This window comes from Drosophila simulans, chromosome 3L, assembly GCF_016746395.2.
Source record: "Drosophila simulans strain w501 chromosome 3L, Prin_Dsim_3.1, whole genome shotgun sequence".
NCBI lineage: Eukaryota > Metazoa > Arthropoda > Insecta > Diptera > Drosophilidae > Drosophila > Drosophila simulans.
In genome coordinates, this window is record NC_052522.2 from 23,095,261 (window position 1) to 23,113,618 (window position 18,358).

Consider the following 18,358-nt stretch of genomic DNA (forward strand, 5'->3'; position numbering starts at 1 on the left):
TATATACATATATACATATATACATATATACATATATACATATATACATATATACATATATACATATATACATATATACATATATACATATATACATATATACATATATACATATATACATATATACATATATACATATATACATATATACATATATACATATATACATATATACATATATACATATATACATATATACATATATACATATATACATATATACATATATACATATATACATATATACATATATACATATATACATATATACATATATACATATATACATATATACATATATACATATAAATATATACATATATACATATATACATATATACATATATACATATATACATATATACATATATACATATATACATATATACATATATACATATATACATATATACATATATACATATATACATATATACATATATACATATATACATATATACATATATACATATATACATATATACATATATACATATATACATATATACATCTATACATATATACATATATACATATATGGTGGTGGAAGTCCTGTGGACGGGGTCTAAATGGTCTTTCCTTCATGATCCCCAAGATATAACTGCGCGGCAAGGAATAGTATGGTTTCTATGGTTTTCAATATTTACTTAATAATATATATGTGCACATATAATATTTACACATTATGAATATTTCTATGTATACTATGTACACTATACATACACTATTCCAGTTATCGACTAAGTTATCGATAAGACTAAGAGCTTTTAAAGCTGCAATGGGAAACTTTTAATTCGTCTTTTATTTAAAGCTTAGATGTTTTTCCTTCAGTTAGTAATTTCTATTTAATGTTCTCTCTTCGTGTAGTTGTGAATATAAAGAAAAATGAACAACGAATTAAAAGGAGATGTAACCGAAATGCAGATCCCATCTGCATATTGGCGCGATTATGACGTAACTTGTTTCTAAATACAATTGGTGCGTGTAGTTGTAGTCTATTAAAATTATTTTTACGTGTGTGCTTAAATAGGAAAAGTAGAAAAATTACTCAGTCAAATTCATTTAATGTAAAATGTCTTTTATTGTATATTGAATAAATTATATGTAGGTGCATTGGTGATATAGGTACATAGTTACATTAAAAAACCTGCCGGGAAAATATAAATATGTACATATGTATGTCTACTGCACAAACTTTTGCACATGCATACATATGCACAAACATTATGAAGTAAAATATCACACAAATATCAGAAATAAAAGTAAAAATATCACACCCTTTCCTTTGACATTAAAACAATCACATACATAACTGTTAAATAAATAGTTACAATGTAAAAGTCCGTCGTCAGTTTTCGTCTCTTTAAAATATACAAATGTATACATAAATATATTATTTTTATATATTTATATTTATATTTATTTATATATAAATAAAATATATACACACGCCCATGTCTGTCTGTTCGCATGGATGCTCCGATTTCAGGAACCTTGAAACCTAGAGAAAGTTTAGATTAGGCACGCCAATTTTAGAGACATGGATTAGATGCAGCCGTTTGATTGGCATATGCCCACAAACAGTCCGAATTTGTCACGCACACCCTTTTAAGCAATGAGAGAATGCTATAGCCGAGATCCCCGACTATCAGATGCCCATTAGTAAGTTAGTGGGAATGCGAACGAGAAAGTTCTATATCTGTTTTGGCATACCAATAGAAAAAGGCAAAACAAAAAAATAATAATATACAAAAATTCAATTACGTGGTGTTCAGGGCGGATTGTGGAATTTAGAATGCGCGTATCAAAAAAATGTTTTGTTATAAAAAATTGTATTTTGTTATGTTATAAATTGGCAAGACAAATAATAAAGTTACACTATTAGTCGTTACTCGTAGAGTAATAGGGTATAATAGATTCGCTGAAAAGTATGTAACAGGCAGAGTTTCCGACCCTATAAAGTATATATATTCTGCATCACGACCACTAGCCGAGTCGATCTGGCCATGCACGTCTTTCCTCCCGTTTAAGCATATATATGTATAGTGTATAGTATAGTATAAAATATATAGTATGTAGTTTATCTATTATGTGCCACATCCATATTTTATTATAACGAAACGAAAACAAGAGAGAATGCGAGTCGAGTTCGCCGACGCGATGTCCGTCTGTCCGTATGAACGCTTTGCTCTCAGGAACTTTAAAAGCTAGAGTTCAGATTAAGCATGTCGGTTTCAGTGACATAGACGCTCATATTTGTTTGCAAATATTGCTACGACCATTCTAGCCCGCACTTACTTTGAAATCGGAACTGCACTTTTTACGCGGAGACCTGTGACAGTGGAAGTTTACGTGATTAAATGTATATTTGAATATACTTTTATAAAGGACCAGTGCTGGATTGTATATAATCTCGATTGTTATAATCAATCCGCCCATGAAGGGCCTTAGTTATAGTTTACTATTTATGGAGTGGTGTGAAGGATTTTGTGTTTCGAAGAAAAGTATTAATATTTAATGCAGGGTTATGCTTGGGTAAATTGTAAACCATTTTAGGAAAAATGATTATTTGAATGCGATTTTATGTTAGCCCTTTTATTTATCAAGTTACTTAAAATTTGCATTTGATCGAACTGATATTTAAATTTGATAAATTTGTTTTCTGTTTGCAGGATTTAATCACCTACAACATAAAAACAATATTACACTAATAAAAAAATGGATTCAACAAAGTCTCAGCAAGTCAACAGGCAAGAAGTTGATTTTCAGAAAAAAACTGAGGATGCATTTCCCTCAAGGTTTCATAAAAATAAAGCTTTTTGTGGACTGTTGGCTGTTGATGAAAGTCGCTGTAAGGACCAATGTGAAAACAACATCGTAGAGTCGTCATTTGACACTCAAATTGCAGAAAATTCTTCAAAAAATGTTTCGAGAGAACTTAAATCTCAAGATCAAACTTCCCCGAAAGATAAACAAATATCAGATGAATTAAGGAAGACAGATGAAAATATTAATAAATTTCAGAATATTAAAAAATCCCAGTCTGTAGAAAATTTAAAAAAAAATTCTGAAATAAACTTAACGAATAAATGTTTATATACAAATTTAAATGCAAGTCCTAAGGAAAAAAATACCTTGGATGAACGAGCAATGTTTATTAAATTTCATTCTCTGGAATTGTGCGCTGATAAATTATGTAGTTTACACATACATGAAAAATGTTCTACTGATATCCATAAATGCGTAGTCGATTCCGAATCGAATAAGCAAAACAAAGTGCAAAAGTGCTTAGATTATGAAAGCGTTAAAAGGTATCCTTGTAAAGTTTCCAATGAACCACTTGAACATAATACGGCATCAAAACCTCAAATCTTATACGAGACTCGTCCTATCTACCCGAATGTACCGTATAGCCCTTATAGTACTCCTTTCAGTAGTCCTCGATCTAGTCGACGGAAACCAGCTTTTCGGGAGTCTAGAAGGATATCGATAGATAAATCTGGAAGTTTTCTTCAGTTAAACCAATATAGATTAATGGAACAAATTGGACAGGTAATAGAGTTTCTTTTGAATTAGCAATTATATCCATTATACCATATTATTTCATTAATCATTTTAACTTAAAGATATTTTAGAAATAAACTTTAAAATTAAACAATTTAATTACTTTTACTTAAAATACTCGAACGTCTCAGGTCAACCGACATTTCAAGATCAGCTCCAAGTTATTTAGAATATAGTGCTACCAGGTATCTGCTTGGGAACAAGACACCCTTTTTTCCACTCTTAATATACCTTTGTAGATTTGTTAATTCCTATGAGTTTCTATCACATTATATCCGTTCATTGTTTCATAAGCCTTCCTTGTACTATTCAATGACCAGTAAACGGAAATTGTTTATACACCTTTAGCATAGGCGTCGTATTCACCACTTCAGTCAAACACAGTTTTGTTTTCAATCCAAACACGCGCATTGCGGCCACCGAAGTCCTACTGGCGTTTTATTGATAACATAAACTTTCGGTCCTTCGAGTTCGGTCGCCCGCATCTCGTTTGATTTTTGATAATTGTACTTTATTGCGGTTTTGTAGATGCCATGCGGAGTGTGATTTAACAGCGGGGCAAAATTATTGGCGCGCATAATAATGCCATCGAGTTTATGGATGACATTTGATCTGTCCAGGCATTAGTAGTTCGTTTTGGGCAACTACGAGACAGATATATGCCTTCCATGACGAACAAGATTGGGTAAACCATGACGACGACTTTGCTGCATATGAGGAGAAGCATTACTCTACTCTATGTAGTTGTACCCCGACCGTTATTCGACCTCTTAATATCCCGCAGAGGAGCCAGGTGGACTTTCAGTTTTAGCGAATTAAACATCCCAACTTTTCCGGGAATTATGAGAACTTCAAGCTTTACTGACTGTCAACGATTTAATTTCCTAAAATTCTATTTGTCTGACAATGCTTATACATTACTCAACCAAGAAGCTTGAGAGCGGCTACATCAGCATGACAAACCATCTCTTATAATCTGATCGTTGTTAAACAATTCGTGGGTTACGGGCACAAGACTGTGAGAAACGAAATTCCTTGTTAATTTTCATATTGTCAACCAAATTGTATACCTATACTCGCGAAGCCTGGTCTCAGTGTGCTGACTCCGAGAAAAAGGGTGTCACCATTGACCAATTTTTTAAATTTTTTACATCTCGTTGCGACACAACCCACACTCGAAGATCAGCTGTCACGCACCACGCTCATGCGCCGCTAAAGCGGGATGAGCTGAAATGTGCATCGTGTACACAGGCTTATCCACTGTTTAGGTGCCGACCATTCATGGCACTGGATCTTGCATGACTGCGAGAATTTCTGAAATTAAACAAGCTCTGCTTCAATTTTCTCAGTCCCACGCAAATGGCTGGTAATTGTTTATTAAAACACCCTGGAAATTCGTACGGTAGCAGGTTCGCAGGCACTTTTTTCACGCCTGGGGAAATATTACGTGCAGGATGCCACTGGAAACTGGATCTACAACAACGCTGGTATCAGAATCATTTCTCTAAAGGGTAGACGTGCGTCGAGTGTACGCATGGATTTCCGTTCTTGGTCTAGCAGCCAACAGCGATGTCATTACCCGAGGTCGCGCAAACTTTAGGCTGAACTCTTGCAATTGGAATCAAACCACTGAATTTACCTCTTTTATTTTGACATCGCTGACGTTATCACTTCCAGCCCAATCTTTTTTTAGCAGATCCAACCGTGTGAAGTGATTTCGAACATATAGAGTATATAAATTCTTGATCACGATAAATAACAGAGCTGATCTGGCCCTGTCCGTTATTCTGTCCGTCCGTATGGACGTCGAGATCTCAGGAACTATAAAAGCTAGAAGGTTGAGATGAAGTATACTGTTTCTAAAGACATAGACACCGCCCACTCTAACGCCAAGAAACCGCCCAAGACCACCACGCCCACACTTTTGAAAAATGTTTTAATATTTTTAAATTTTTGTATTAGTTTTGTAAATTTCTATCGATGTGCCAAAAAACTTGTTGCCAAACATATCAAACCTAGGTACATTAAAATAGATCATCGTAGTAATAGCGCTCGGGAAAGATAGGTGCAAGATAAGATTAGCCAAGTGCAAGATAAGGAGCCAAGCCTAATTATGGAATTAACCCACATCACGGAAAAGAAACTGGATGTTGAAACAAAGTGATCCATAGAAATGACCTTGAGATAAGCCCTTGTTAGTCCAGAACAAAGAGTATAAAGAGAAAAGAGCAAGTGGCATAAATAAGATATGTTGAAGTGCACATATAGAAAATACTTACAAAATAGCCTTCAGAGCCTTTTGTCAACTCAAAAAGGATCGGTACAGGAAGGGATCGCCAAGACGCAGAGGAAAGATATTAAGACCTCAAACCGCAGAAAATATAAGAGGATATGAGTCGAAGGCCCCCGTAGCTAGTACCCATTAAATTTATTAGGTTTAGTATTGTATACTATATTTAATTTTGTTAAATAAATAAAAATAAGAGGATACCCGGATAGGAAACCCTCATAAGAAAGCATGCATTTGGTATCAGTTGGGAGGAAACCAGTAAATGGTCGATTTCAAGCCCAAATATGAATTTGTTGCATTCAGAGCAGACAACTTTAAAGAGGTTATCTAGTTTTACGAGAAAAGGCACTGAACGCTTCATCTAACTCATCTAAAATCTATTGGAATTTAAAGATAAAAATGTTTATCTATTTTACTTCATCTTCTACATCTTCATTTTGGGTGTCTCTTTTGGCTTCGACCCAAACTATATCGCAAATTGCAATTACACCCGTTACTCGGAGAGTATAAGGGTACTCCAGATTCGTTGAAAACTATGTAACATGCAGAAGAAAGCGTTTCCGACCATATAAGGTATATATATTTTTGTTCAGGATCAATAGCAGAGTCGATCAGTTCATGTCCGCCCGTCCATCTGTCCGTCCGTTCTCAGGAACTAGAAGGTTGCGATTAAGCATACAGATTCTAGATTTTGTACCGTGTTTTGTTTTAATTCATTGTTGCGATAGACACAACAATTCAGCAACATCGTTGCTTAAGAATTATCTGTGCTGTTTTATGAATAAGCTGTCAGCTAGCATTGCTTTGTGAGCGTTATTTTAATTTCTTACGTTTATTTTAATGTTGCTATTCCCCAAGTTGTATACTTGGCGATAGCCGTTAAATAAAGAAAAAAAAAGACAACACTAAAAACGAAAACCATGTAGTCACACATGGGTCAAAAAACTTTCGCTGCGTCTCTGTCTCTAGAATCTGTATGTTGAATCTCAACCTTATAGCTTTTATAGTTCCTGAGATCTCGACGTTCATACAAAAAGACATTGGTCCTGAACATGATTATATGTATATACTTTATATAGTCGGAAACGCTTCCTTCTGCCTGTTACATACATACATAACGGGTATAATAAATAAAATCATTTCCTTGAAATTGTTTTTTACATGTTAGTCAGTGGACAGGTCACGGTATTATTGTCGACAGTACGCCTATTCCAATAACCTAAGAAACCGATACTAGGAAGTGTAAACTCGTTAAGTGTTTAACGGATATTTCCGAGATTATGAATCATAGACGTTGAATTATACCCGTTACTCGTAGATTAAAAGTAGAGTAAATTTTTGATTTTTTTCGTTTTATTTTTTGTCTTGCCAATTTCTACAGGTATACCAAAAACACTTTGGCCACGCCTCTTACACCTTCAAGCCGCCCAAATTTTTGAACAATTTATTTACAATAGCTTTTTTTCTTTTTTATTTTCCACAGGTCTATTTGTAGATTAAAGTTACTGAAAATATTATAAATCATTGTTTACTTTTAGGGTTCCTACGGGCTCGTTAAATTGGCTTATTCCGAAGAAGACTCCACTCATTATGCAATGAAAATTCTTTCAAAAAAGCGCCTCCTACGACAAGCTGGTCTTATGCGGCGAGGACCTCGAAAAGCAACATCACCTCTAGATCGAGTTTACAGAGAAATAGCAGTTTTAAAAAAACTCGATCATCCAAACGTCGTCAAGTTGGTAGAAGTACTGGATGACCCACTTGAAGATTCATTGTATATGGTTTTTGAATTGGTAAAACAAGGTGAAGTTCTGAGGATTCCAACAGATAATCCCTTGTCTGAAAAAAGAGCTTGGAGTATATTTCGGGAGTCTTTACTTGGATTGGAATATTGTGAGTAGAACATAGCAAAAAAAAAGAGTTCCAATCGAAAGAAGAAAATCAAAATGACTATAAGCAACTGTTTAATATAGATATATATATGTGGGAAAGTCCCAAGTTTAAGTCGGACTCCGTACTGAGTTTACTTGCTCGTTACTTGATCTAAGATGTCCAAGCAAACATAGAAGATCGAGAAGGAGAAGAATCTGGGTTGGAGGCAGATACACGATAATTGGTGTTAAGGATCATGCGCGGTACAAAGTAGAACCAAAGACACTAGAATAACAAGATGTGCAACGCCATACGATTTGTTTGGAAACGATTTTTTCGGCGTGGCTCTAGAGGTGGCTCCAGGTTTTTTTGAATTTGAGTTCAAGAGCGAGAGAGCGGAGAGCTCTACAGCGAACAACTCTTTTCTACGCATACAGTGACAACTGTATGTGTGCACACGTATGCTCATGCATTCTAAATTTGCCAAAATATGCCCTTCACCTTAAAAGTTATTAGACATAAAATATATATTATTTTTGATCAATTGGCACCATGTGAAAAATTCATGTTTTGCATTGCCTTAACGTTATTATTATTTAAATATAGCTTAGAAATAGTAATAGCCGAATCTATGTTCGAAAACGACTTTTTATTAAAATATTTGTTATTAGAGTATTCAGCTTGCGACGTATGAAAAATTAATAAGGCAGTGATTGTTGAGTGCTTGTGTCCGCACTTCGTGCCTCAAGATATGACTTTTGTAATAAACAGTTTTTATATTTTTATTTATTTTATAAATTTTTATTTTCTACAACGTATTATTTTTATGAAACATTTATTTCTCAATGCAATGACTTATTTTTAGAAAATTTGTGTTTTAAATTAAAGTAGTTATAGTAAAATCCTTTCTATTTTGTCGTTTTGTTGTAAAAGTAGGGAAATATAAGCGCAAATAGTAATTGAGATAAGTAGTGTAAAAAAAACTCGAAGGTTATATAAATATTGGGGGTCCTTTTACAATTGAAATAGCCTCCCCGTGGTGTTCCCTGGGTACCGAATATTACATATAATTAATTATTAACATAAATATAAATATGTAAACGCCAGCTAATTCGAGCAGCGATTTTTACAAACGAATATTAAACACACATACAAGCTAATTTTATTTTTAGATTTCTTACGCTCTCAGCGTAAGCGAGCGGACAGAGAGCAATTTTGGTCGTCACCAAAAAATTGGCTGCATAGTGCCAAACCAATTCACCATGGTCCAGAATTCGTTTTTTTTTTGGCAATGTATGGCCCTTATGCATCTTGTTATTCTAGTGCCATTGGTAGAACGCATAGGAGACACAGAATGACTATTTAGAACATAAACCTTTGCTGAATATTTGAAGCAGTTTTCTGGTTCAATCAACGCGGATAAAATGCCAGGAGGTGCAACTTATGATCCTTCCAGGATTATGCCGGGAAGAAAGCCCTCCTCATTCAAATTTCACATATACACAAAAGCAAGCAGGGTATCCCGACACCGACTTATGGAGCTTTATAAGTGCATAAGAAGAGTACTTAGATTCTCCGAAAGCACTTATGCCTATATAAGTTGCAACCGCTCATAGAAGTAAATATATAGGTTATACAGTGTCTTGCGTCCACAGATATTTATACCCGTTAGTAGTAGAGTAAAAGGGTACACTAGATTCGTATGTAACAGGCAGAAGAAAGCCATTCCGATAGCCGAATCGATCTGGACACGTCCGTCTGTCTATATGAACGTCTCGATCTTAGGAACTATAAAAGTTAAAAGTTTGAGATTAGGCATACAGATTTTAAAGACATAGACGCAGTGAAGTTTGTTGATCCATGTTGCCTTAGATGGGTTTAGATTATTCTTCGTTTTAAACGCCCAAAACGGTCACGCTCAAACTTTTAAATTAGTAAAGTAAATAAGCCAGCCAAAATCGTATCGGTAACTATACCCGTTATCTGATAGTCGAGGAACTCGACTTTAGCAAATTCGCTTGCTTTGTATTTTCTAATCTATTTTTGAATCTAATAAACTCTTTCACTCTACGAGTATGGGGTATACTGAAATATTCTTGATAAGGATCACCAACCAAGTCGACCGGGCTATGTCCGCTCGTATGTTTGCCTGTCCGTCCGTGTGAACGTTGAATTTTCAGGAACTATAAAAGCTAGAAAGTGGAGATTCAGCATGAGAGGGTTCCAGAGGCATAGACTCCCAAACTCTTGAATATGGTTTGGATTTTGTTCATTTAATATCCTTTTTGCCAATTCGTATTCCTATTCACACACCCTCTAGTTAGTCAACGGTTACCTGATAGTGTTATATAATCATCATCCCAACAAACTGTTGAATTTATTTTATTTTTTTCTTGCCAATACCGATCCATACGCATCAAATATTTCGGATCCGACCTCTCTTACGCCCTTAAAACATTCACGCCCACTCTCTGGAAAATGACTCGACCTTTTTGGATTTATAGTATTTCCCTTTCTATTCATATTTTGGGCACGCCCCCACCGTATAACCCACAAATATCAACATTTTGTAGACACAATGGTGTCTTCCTCGGCAACTATGAAACGGATCTTCGTGTATACGGGTATTCCCTCTTGGTTTTACCTTGGTATTATTTATCGGCCTATGAAATTTAAAAAGATAACTTTGCTTAAAGCATCAAAAATAAAATACTTCTGTAGTTGTATTTAATTTAATTTTAAAATGTACTATTTTTGTGTGTTTTGGACAAACAGTGCACCATCAAAAAATTATCCATGCCGACATTAAGCCTGGAAATATATTATTAACCGAATTTGGACATGTAAAAATAGCTGATCTTGGCGTATGCAATGAATTCCTTGGGGATGATGCAACAATAAGTAATGGATCAACGGCTGGAACTCCAGCTTTCCGGGCTCCTGAAACTCTAATCCCTGGACAGGTATACAGTTTTTTAGATAATAAACAATTAACAATTAAAATTACGTGCATTCTTCATTCCATTTGTTTTCTTATATAGAATGAATATTGTGGAAGGGCGGCAGATGTGTGGGCCTTAGGCGCTACTCTATATTCCTTAATATTCGGAAATGTGCCGTTCCTAGCTGATTCAGTGCCCTTACTGTACGAAAAAATTAAACACGATTCTGTCAAATTTCCAGAAAACCACAAAGTAACTGAAAATTTAAAAAGTTGCATAGTTGAAATGTTGGAAAAGGATGCGAAGCACAGAATCACTATTCCCCAGTTAAAGGTGCTCAACGAAGTGACTTTTTGTATTGCTATTAATAATTTTATTTTTAGACCAGTAAATGGGTAACTTCCGATGGGGAGTATCCCTTGCCGACCGAAGAAGAAAATTGTTGCTTGGTGCAAGTAGACGACGAAGACATAGACTCCGTCGTGCGCAGCATTCCTAAATTAGACACACTTATTTTAATAAAAACAATGTTAAAAAAGCATTCATTTGGCAACCCGTTTGTAAAAGGATGTTCTGGAACATCATCATCACTCGCGGGCTGCTCGAGGATTGAAAGGTTCATACGCGCAGGTCGATCTAATTCAGCACCTGGTTCATATCATATGCCAACAGCCAGGTATAATAATTCCGATTATACAAATTTTACTATTAACCTGTTTACTTTTTTAGACAGCCTTCGTCGGATACTCTCCTGCCATCACTAATGGAACATTGCTCTACTCAATGTAATGAAGAAACTCATAGTTTTGATTATTAGAAACCGCTTGTCCAACTATAATTTATATCTATAAGTTTACATAGAACAAAAACAAATTTTATACTTTTGAATTGGACAGTTTCCAAAACCCAAATACTTGAAATAGTTTAAAATATTTCATTTTTAGTGATTAAATTTACGTATTGTGATAAAAATAAATGTAGAATATTATAACGTTTTTGGGAAAATGAGGAATCGACTTAGTCGTTTTTAAACGTGCGTCCATTTTCCTATTGATTACATTGCTATTAAGTAAAAATACAAGAATATTTGTCAGGAGTTTGGACAGCCGCGGCGGAATGATGGTGGCGCTCGTATCTGGCGGAGCGTTGCTGGAGCACACCACGTTGGATATGTTGCCCCAGCTGATGTCCTTGCTGATGCAAAAGTTGCCTGCGGTGCAACAGCTGACCTCTCGCTTGATGAAATCAGTTCCAGAGCGAAAGTGTGAAATCGTTTATATTGGATCCGACGGTTTTAGACAGGGGCGATCACAGGCCGGCGATATCCACGACAGCCAGCTGCAGCCGTTATGCCGACCAGAAGGACGATCCCAACAAGGAGGAGGAGGCTTTCTGTGGAGGAGCAACCCAAATTACCCAGGGCGAAGAATGTGTTTCCTACCTTCAGGAGCTTGGTTGGGAACCACCAGTCTAGACAAGCATTTTATGGAGTTTCTGGAATGAAAATTCTTGTTCAGCTTGGATATTTTCAAAACCTGGAGTTATGGTTCCCCTGTGAAATACGTATCCTAGAATATGTACTTTGTGCGTAAGATTTGCCAATAGCTCCAGTTGATGCGCAATCTGTTTCTAGCAACCTTTAGGCTTTATTTTCCTTAGGAAGTCTCCTCTTGTCGTCTATGTACATAACGACCCAAAATGGGGCGCCACCAAAACCATCGCTCCCATCGATATGGCCCTATCATCATCGAAACCAACACTTACTAAAGACTATGCTGAGTTTTGGCATAACGATTAAATAATTGGTAGCTTGGAAGAATCAACACGGCACTGATGCAGTCAAGCAGTCGAGCGGCGCCTTACGTGATGCTCACGCTGTACGGGAAGTATATTTGATCGGTTCCTTGGCATTGTATACTTTGTTTTTCCGTTCTGCAGATCACAGAAGAATGGAGCTTCTCCTGTGGCTGACAGCCCATACGAAAGGCCACCTCGATTTTCGGCAGATGCGCATCCTACTCTCTGTGATCCTCTTCCAAGAAGATCCGGATTGCCGCCAGCACATTTCGATTTACCGTCTCTGCTTTGCGGTGAGTATATCGGCGTCTTGATGTGTTGGATTCCGAACCCATCGACCATCTTCTCAAACGTCATAGTTGTGCACTATTTTGTATTTTCTAACTGCACCGTTTCAGGGACCCCGAAGACGTAAAAAATTTCGATCACCAGAAAATCTACTACGTTTGCCGCCGTCGCATCCTTCATAGCGTTCAGGAAAATGTGATTTGAGAAATGGACCACTACAATAAATATCCATGCGGTACCGCTATTTGACCTCGGATATTTTTTTAAAAAGCCGATGCCGATCTGTATAGGACTTGCACGTTATGGTATTGCAAGCTTGCAGAGAAGCTAAAGGAAATCGGACTTAGGCCACCTGAGCAAGATCCGTGCCTGTTCGTCAAACAAGGCGATGGAAAATATCTACTGGTCACCATCCTAAATGGTTGGCAGAAGCCAAAGCCCACTTAGGAGCATCATTCAAGACGAAAGATTTTGAACCAGTCAAGACATATTTGAGCATTGAATTCAAACTTGTGAAAAATCAGACTGTTTTCATGAGTCAGGAGAAGTACACCGACAATATTCTTCGAAAATTCGGAATGGAAGACTGCAAGCAAGCTATCACACACGTCGAGGTGATGTCAGCATTAAAGCGTCCAGAGAAGCCAGACAATGAGTAAATGAAACGGCATCCTTATCAAATCTTAATTGGTTCTCTTGTGATTCTTGCATTTTCGTGGATTCCATATCTTGGGAAGCGCGCAAGGAACGCACCGTGGCTTTGTCGAGTACTGAGTCAGAATACTTGGCGATGTCGGAAGCTGTAAAAGATGCTCTAAGAAGATAAATCAAATAAAGCATATCAATTATTCAGCAATAAAAAAAATAAACATATTTGCTTGCTTCAATCAATCTATAATCCTGATTTAAGTTCAAAGAGGGAAAATTCCCCGAGTTCCCCGACTATCAGTTACCCGTTACTCAGCTGGTGTGAATGCGAACTTAAAATTCTATAATTTTTCTCGGGTATCGATTGATATTGGGGAATAAAATGAGAAAATTTAAAAATTGTTCCAAAGTGTGGGCGTGACCGGTTCGGCGACTGTAGGTCTTTAGAGTGAGCGTGCCAAAAAGTTTTTTGCCAAATAGTTAGAAATTTATACGACAAACAAAATAAGAAAAAATATCCAACAATGTTTCACAAATGTGTGGTGGCAGTTTTGTGAGGTTTAGGGCGTTACATTGGTCGTTTGTTGGCAAATCAACAAATTTTCAAAAATGGGGGCTTGAAAGTTTTAGGCCGTTTCGATAGAAATTTACAAGACTAATCAAAATATAAAAACATATCAACACATTTTTCAAAAGTGTGGCAGTTTTGTGCGGCTTGTGGGCGTGGCAAAATGGGTCAACAAACTTGCGCTGCGTCTCTGTCTCTAGAATCTGTATGCTGAATCTTAACCATCTAGCTTTTATAGCTAAGATCTCGAATATTTATACTTTATTTATTTTATTTATATTATAAATATATAATATATTATATATAATATTTATACTTTATATAGGCGGAAACGCTTCCTTCTGCCTGTTACATACTTTTCAACGAATCTAGTATACCCTATTACTATCCCAGTAACAAGTATAATGAAGACTTAGAGAATGACTAGAAGAATTATACGTTAGGTTAAGATTGGTTAGATTGCAAATGAGAATTTAATGGAGCAGCTGAAACTAAATTTATATAAATGGAATTATAATTAAATATAAATGGAAAAAAATAAAATGGGAATAAATAGATTTAATGGTTTGTCGAGTACTTGTGTCTAACACTTTCTTAAATATCCGGTACATTTCAGAGTTGTATGAATAATATACTACACAACATTTTTGGTACCCATTGCTTAGTATATTTAGACGATTTCCTAAAAAGGTGTTAAACGCTGTGAGTAGTCTTAAAACTCCCCACAAATTCGGGTGCAGGGAAGCAGCCTAACGGGAGTTAACGGACCTTGACCCCGACAAAGCGAAGAGACGGTGAACTAAAATGGACGCAACGTGAACAAACAGGACATCTAGTTAGACTCGAGCGGGCCGTACGCAAAAGGCGAAATAACAGGATCCACGCAGAATATAAAGGGACAGCGTACAGCTTGAGGCAGTCAGTCACAACGCGCGAGGATAGTCAAGAAGAGTACTGGAGCGAGTCGCGCGGTCCGAAGGCGACAGTAAGCTTGAACGCGCGGAGAAGGTGACAGTAAGCTAGATCGCGCGGAGAAGGTGACAGTCCGCTAGAACGCACGGATAAAGTGACGGTCAGTAAGACAGTCAGAAGGTGTTGGGCAGTGAGAAACGCGCAGTACAGAGAATGAAGGACGAGTACTGCAAGTGTAGATCGATCGGCGGAGCATGAAAAACAAGGACCTGGCGTTGTTAGAAGGGACAGTAGGGTTCTGCTTATTTGCGAAAGTGCGAGTTCTCAGGGTCTCAAATTGTTTGTTTTGGTGTAAAGCTTAAATTTGTAAAGTTTTAGCCCGATCGGATAATATTTAGAGGTGCCTCTTTCAACCAAAAGTTTGATATAGGCATTTTTTTGATAAAATGCTGTATTTTTTGGGTAAAATTCTGTTTTTTTGTGAGCATTTAAGGTATTAGGTCACAAATTGCTATAATCAACTTTATTTTAGTTTTATATGATAAAATATATTTAAAATATATACAAATTTATTTTAAATATATAACCATATATACCATAACTATACCAATAATAAGTTCATCATGAATCGGGCATAATTAGGCTGACGTACTACTTTCACAAATAATAACAGTTTTTTATTAATATTATATACATAACCTTCACCTTCACCATATGTAGACCATATGTAGAAAAATACAAATTATTAGAATGAAGTCCCACAAAACAGGCGTCAGACAAATAGTGGTAGAAGCCATAGAACTTTAAACGAGTAAGATAAGTCTGATTGGGATATATGATTCCAATATTTCCAATGGTACATAATAATTGCCCTTATGAGTTAGTATTTGGTTGAACAAACAATATACCGAAGTATTTTAATACTTTAACTAGTATAGAAACGTTTTATAATTATGCTAAGAATAGTAAATTCAGATTAGAAGTAGCATAAAAGAGAGCTAGAAGTATGTTTAAGAAGCATAAAAGAAACAAGAGAGAATGCTGTAATCGACTTCTCCGACTATCAGATACCAGTCACTCAGCTAGTGGAAATGCGAACATGAAATTTCATAATTTATTTTGGAAAATAATATAAAATAATGGAATAATACAGAACAGAACTCGCGCCGCCAAGAACTCGTATTTTTAGTGGAAAAATCAAAACACACAATAATACAACGACATCTAACCACTGTGTCAGTGATCGTGGAAAAACTTAATTGGAAATTAATTAATTCCATAATCCAATTAATATTTTATATATTATAAAAAGGTGGACCGAATACTTAATAAAAATAACAAGAATACAAGAATAATAAAAATCAAACGCAATAAGAAAAAAATAAACAAATAAAACCAAACTAAAAATATAATTAAAAATATTAAAAAATAAAAAAGTCAACACCAAGAAGGAAGGAAGAGCCGAGGGGGGCAATCCCTCGCTACAACTAAATACAAAAAATTGAAGGAAGACCCAAACAGAAAATAATCAGCACAACTAAACGGAAGGAAGACTGAAACGGAAAGAATCGTGAACAGAAAAAAATATTAAGTCCTTAAAAAATAAATAAAATAAGAGCAGATATAGGGAATACTATAAAGCTTAAAATTAAACATTACAAAATCAATTAAAGAAAACAATCTGGAAATTTTAATAAATAGTTTTGAAAATTTAAATTTAACAATGGCAATCAGAACTTCAGCACCAACCTTTTCTGCGGGCGGTATAACCAACATTTGGGTGAAGTGACCAGAAAAATTAAAGGGATTGAAGGGCAGTTAAACGCTAAAATGCAAAACTACCCCATAAGTAGATAAATCCTTACCAAAGTTTACAGGAGAAATAATCCAATATGTAGGCTGGAGAGAAGCTGAAGAATTTGCCATGAGTCTATATAAAATTCAAAGCGAACAATATCTACGTAATTCTACGTAATAAATTCATGGGAACAGCACATGATGCTCTAACTAACTATTGTAAGTTTTAAACTTTCAAGCAATGCTTTCCAGATTGGTTTTTATTTATAACGATAAAAGACCAATCCATATTCTCGAATCAGAATTAAGCTTCCTTAGACAGGGACGTTTAAGGATTACAGAATTCTATAACGAAGTCAATAATAAAATGACATTACTCATAAATAAAATTATAATGACATATGGAAAGGACAGTGAAATAACCAAAGAACGAGAGCAACGCTCTTCGAATTTTTATTTCTGGATTGAACGTTCAATCTCAGTCAGAAACACTCTTTTCCTTAAACCCAACAGACTTGCCAAATGCTCTGGCAAAGTGTCAGGAACTAGAGTCTAACAACTTTAGAGCCCAATTTGCAAATAGGTATTATGGATTTAGGAATGAAAATAAAAATCAGGGAAACAACCTAATTTACAATTCCCGCCAAACGGGAACTATGTACAAAACAATAATTGGAATTTAAATAACAATTCCAAGGTACAAATCCGTACCGAAAGGCAACCACCCCAGAAATAAATCAGAATGAATAACAATGATGAGGATCATTTTTTAGATCAGAACCCAACATAGGAATGCCTCATAAAACCAGAAAAGACAGAAAAACAAAAATCAACTAAAAATATTAATTGGGAATTCATGAAAATAAAAAAGAATTACCAACTTACAAGAGAGTATCTACAGTTCATGGATACTCAATTATAAAATATTACCATATATTGTACCATATATTAAAAATATTTGAAACAAAACATCTATTTTATGAAATAGAAGGTTTAGAATCCGACTTATTAATTGGGTACAATCTATTAGGGAATATTGGAGCTAAGATAGATGCAGAAAAGGGACTCATGGAATATAATGGGAAAAGCTCCAATATTATGACAATGAGGACAAAAACGATTTATGTTTAATTGAGGAAAAAAAATGTTCTTCCATTTAAAAAATATATTATAAAAAATACTTTGGTGAACAAAAAATATTTAAATCCGAAACGGTAATGAGCGAAGGAAGTTTTTATAGCTTGGGATCAAAGAATCCTAAGCACGCCGACGTTGAATTATCCGTTAACAAGAAAACTAATAGTTTGGGATCCACAAGTCCTGAACACGGTGTCCATATCCATAATCTAAAAATAATTTCAAAACCTATAAAGGATTTCGAAAATAAGAATATTAATAAAATTGAAAAGGAGCTTTCTAAAATAAATATGCAACTCCCTTTTCGAACAGATATTCGAGGATAAATAAATACAGACAATGATAGGGAACTTTAGAGCAAACATATCCTTATGCTCTGTCAGTCTAAGATTTCGTTAATAATGAAATCGATAGAATGCTAAAGGAACAAATTAAAAGACCAAGTAGAAGCCCTTATAATTCACCAGTCTTAGTAGTGCCCAAAAAGGGTCGAAATGAAGATGGTGAAGATCCCGATATCCTGATACTGTAAATTATCGTTTT

At 35.3% G+C, this 18,358-nt stretch overlaps 1 protein-coding gene across 2 annotated transcripts; it reads left to right on the plus strand.

Moving 5' to 3' along the window:
• The first annotated feature begins 746 nt into the window (after positions 1-746).
• On the plus strand, positions 747-11,674 carry LOC27207219 (calcium/calmodulin-dependent protein kinase kinase 1). Of its 2 annotated transcripts, XM_039293073.2 has the most exons (8): positions 752-978; positions 2,673-2,914; positions 2,957-3,552; positions 7,393-7,747; positions 10,502-10,689; positions 10,768-11,001; positions 11,052-11,344; positions 11,398-11,674. In XM_039293073.2, the coding sequence occupies exons 2-8, from the start codon at positions 2,719-2,721 to the stop codon at positions 11,483-11,485; spliced, it is 1,950 nt and encodes a 649-aa protein (XP_039149007.1). In that variant the 5' UTR covers positions 752-978; positions 2,673-2,718; the 3' UTR covers positions 11,486-11,674. The 2 variants fall into 2 exon arrangements, with proteins under 2 accessions (XP_016033089.1, XP_039149007.1); XM_016182945.3 differs by having other exon boundaries at positions 747-978; positions 2,673-3,552.
• Positions 11,675-18,358: the final 6,684 nt, after the last annotated feature.

Bases quoted from the DNA above. Each gene is read 5' to 3' on its own strand.
- LOC27207219 (XM_016182945.3), top strand. From the start codon at position 2,719: ATGGATTCAACAAAGTCTCAGCAAGTCAACAGGCAAGAAGTTGATTTT. The intron at 11,002-11,051 runs GTGCTCAACGAA...TTTTATTTTTAG, and splicing joins TCACTATTCCCCAGTTAAAG to ACCAGTAAATGGGTAACTTC. The intron at 11,345-11,397 runs GTATAATAATTC...TTACTTTTTTAG, and splicing joins TATCATATGCCAACAGCCAG to ACAGCCTTCGTCGGATACTC.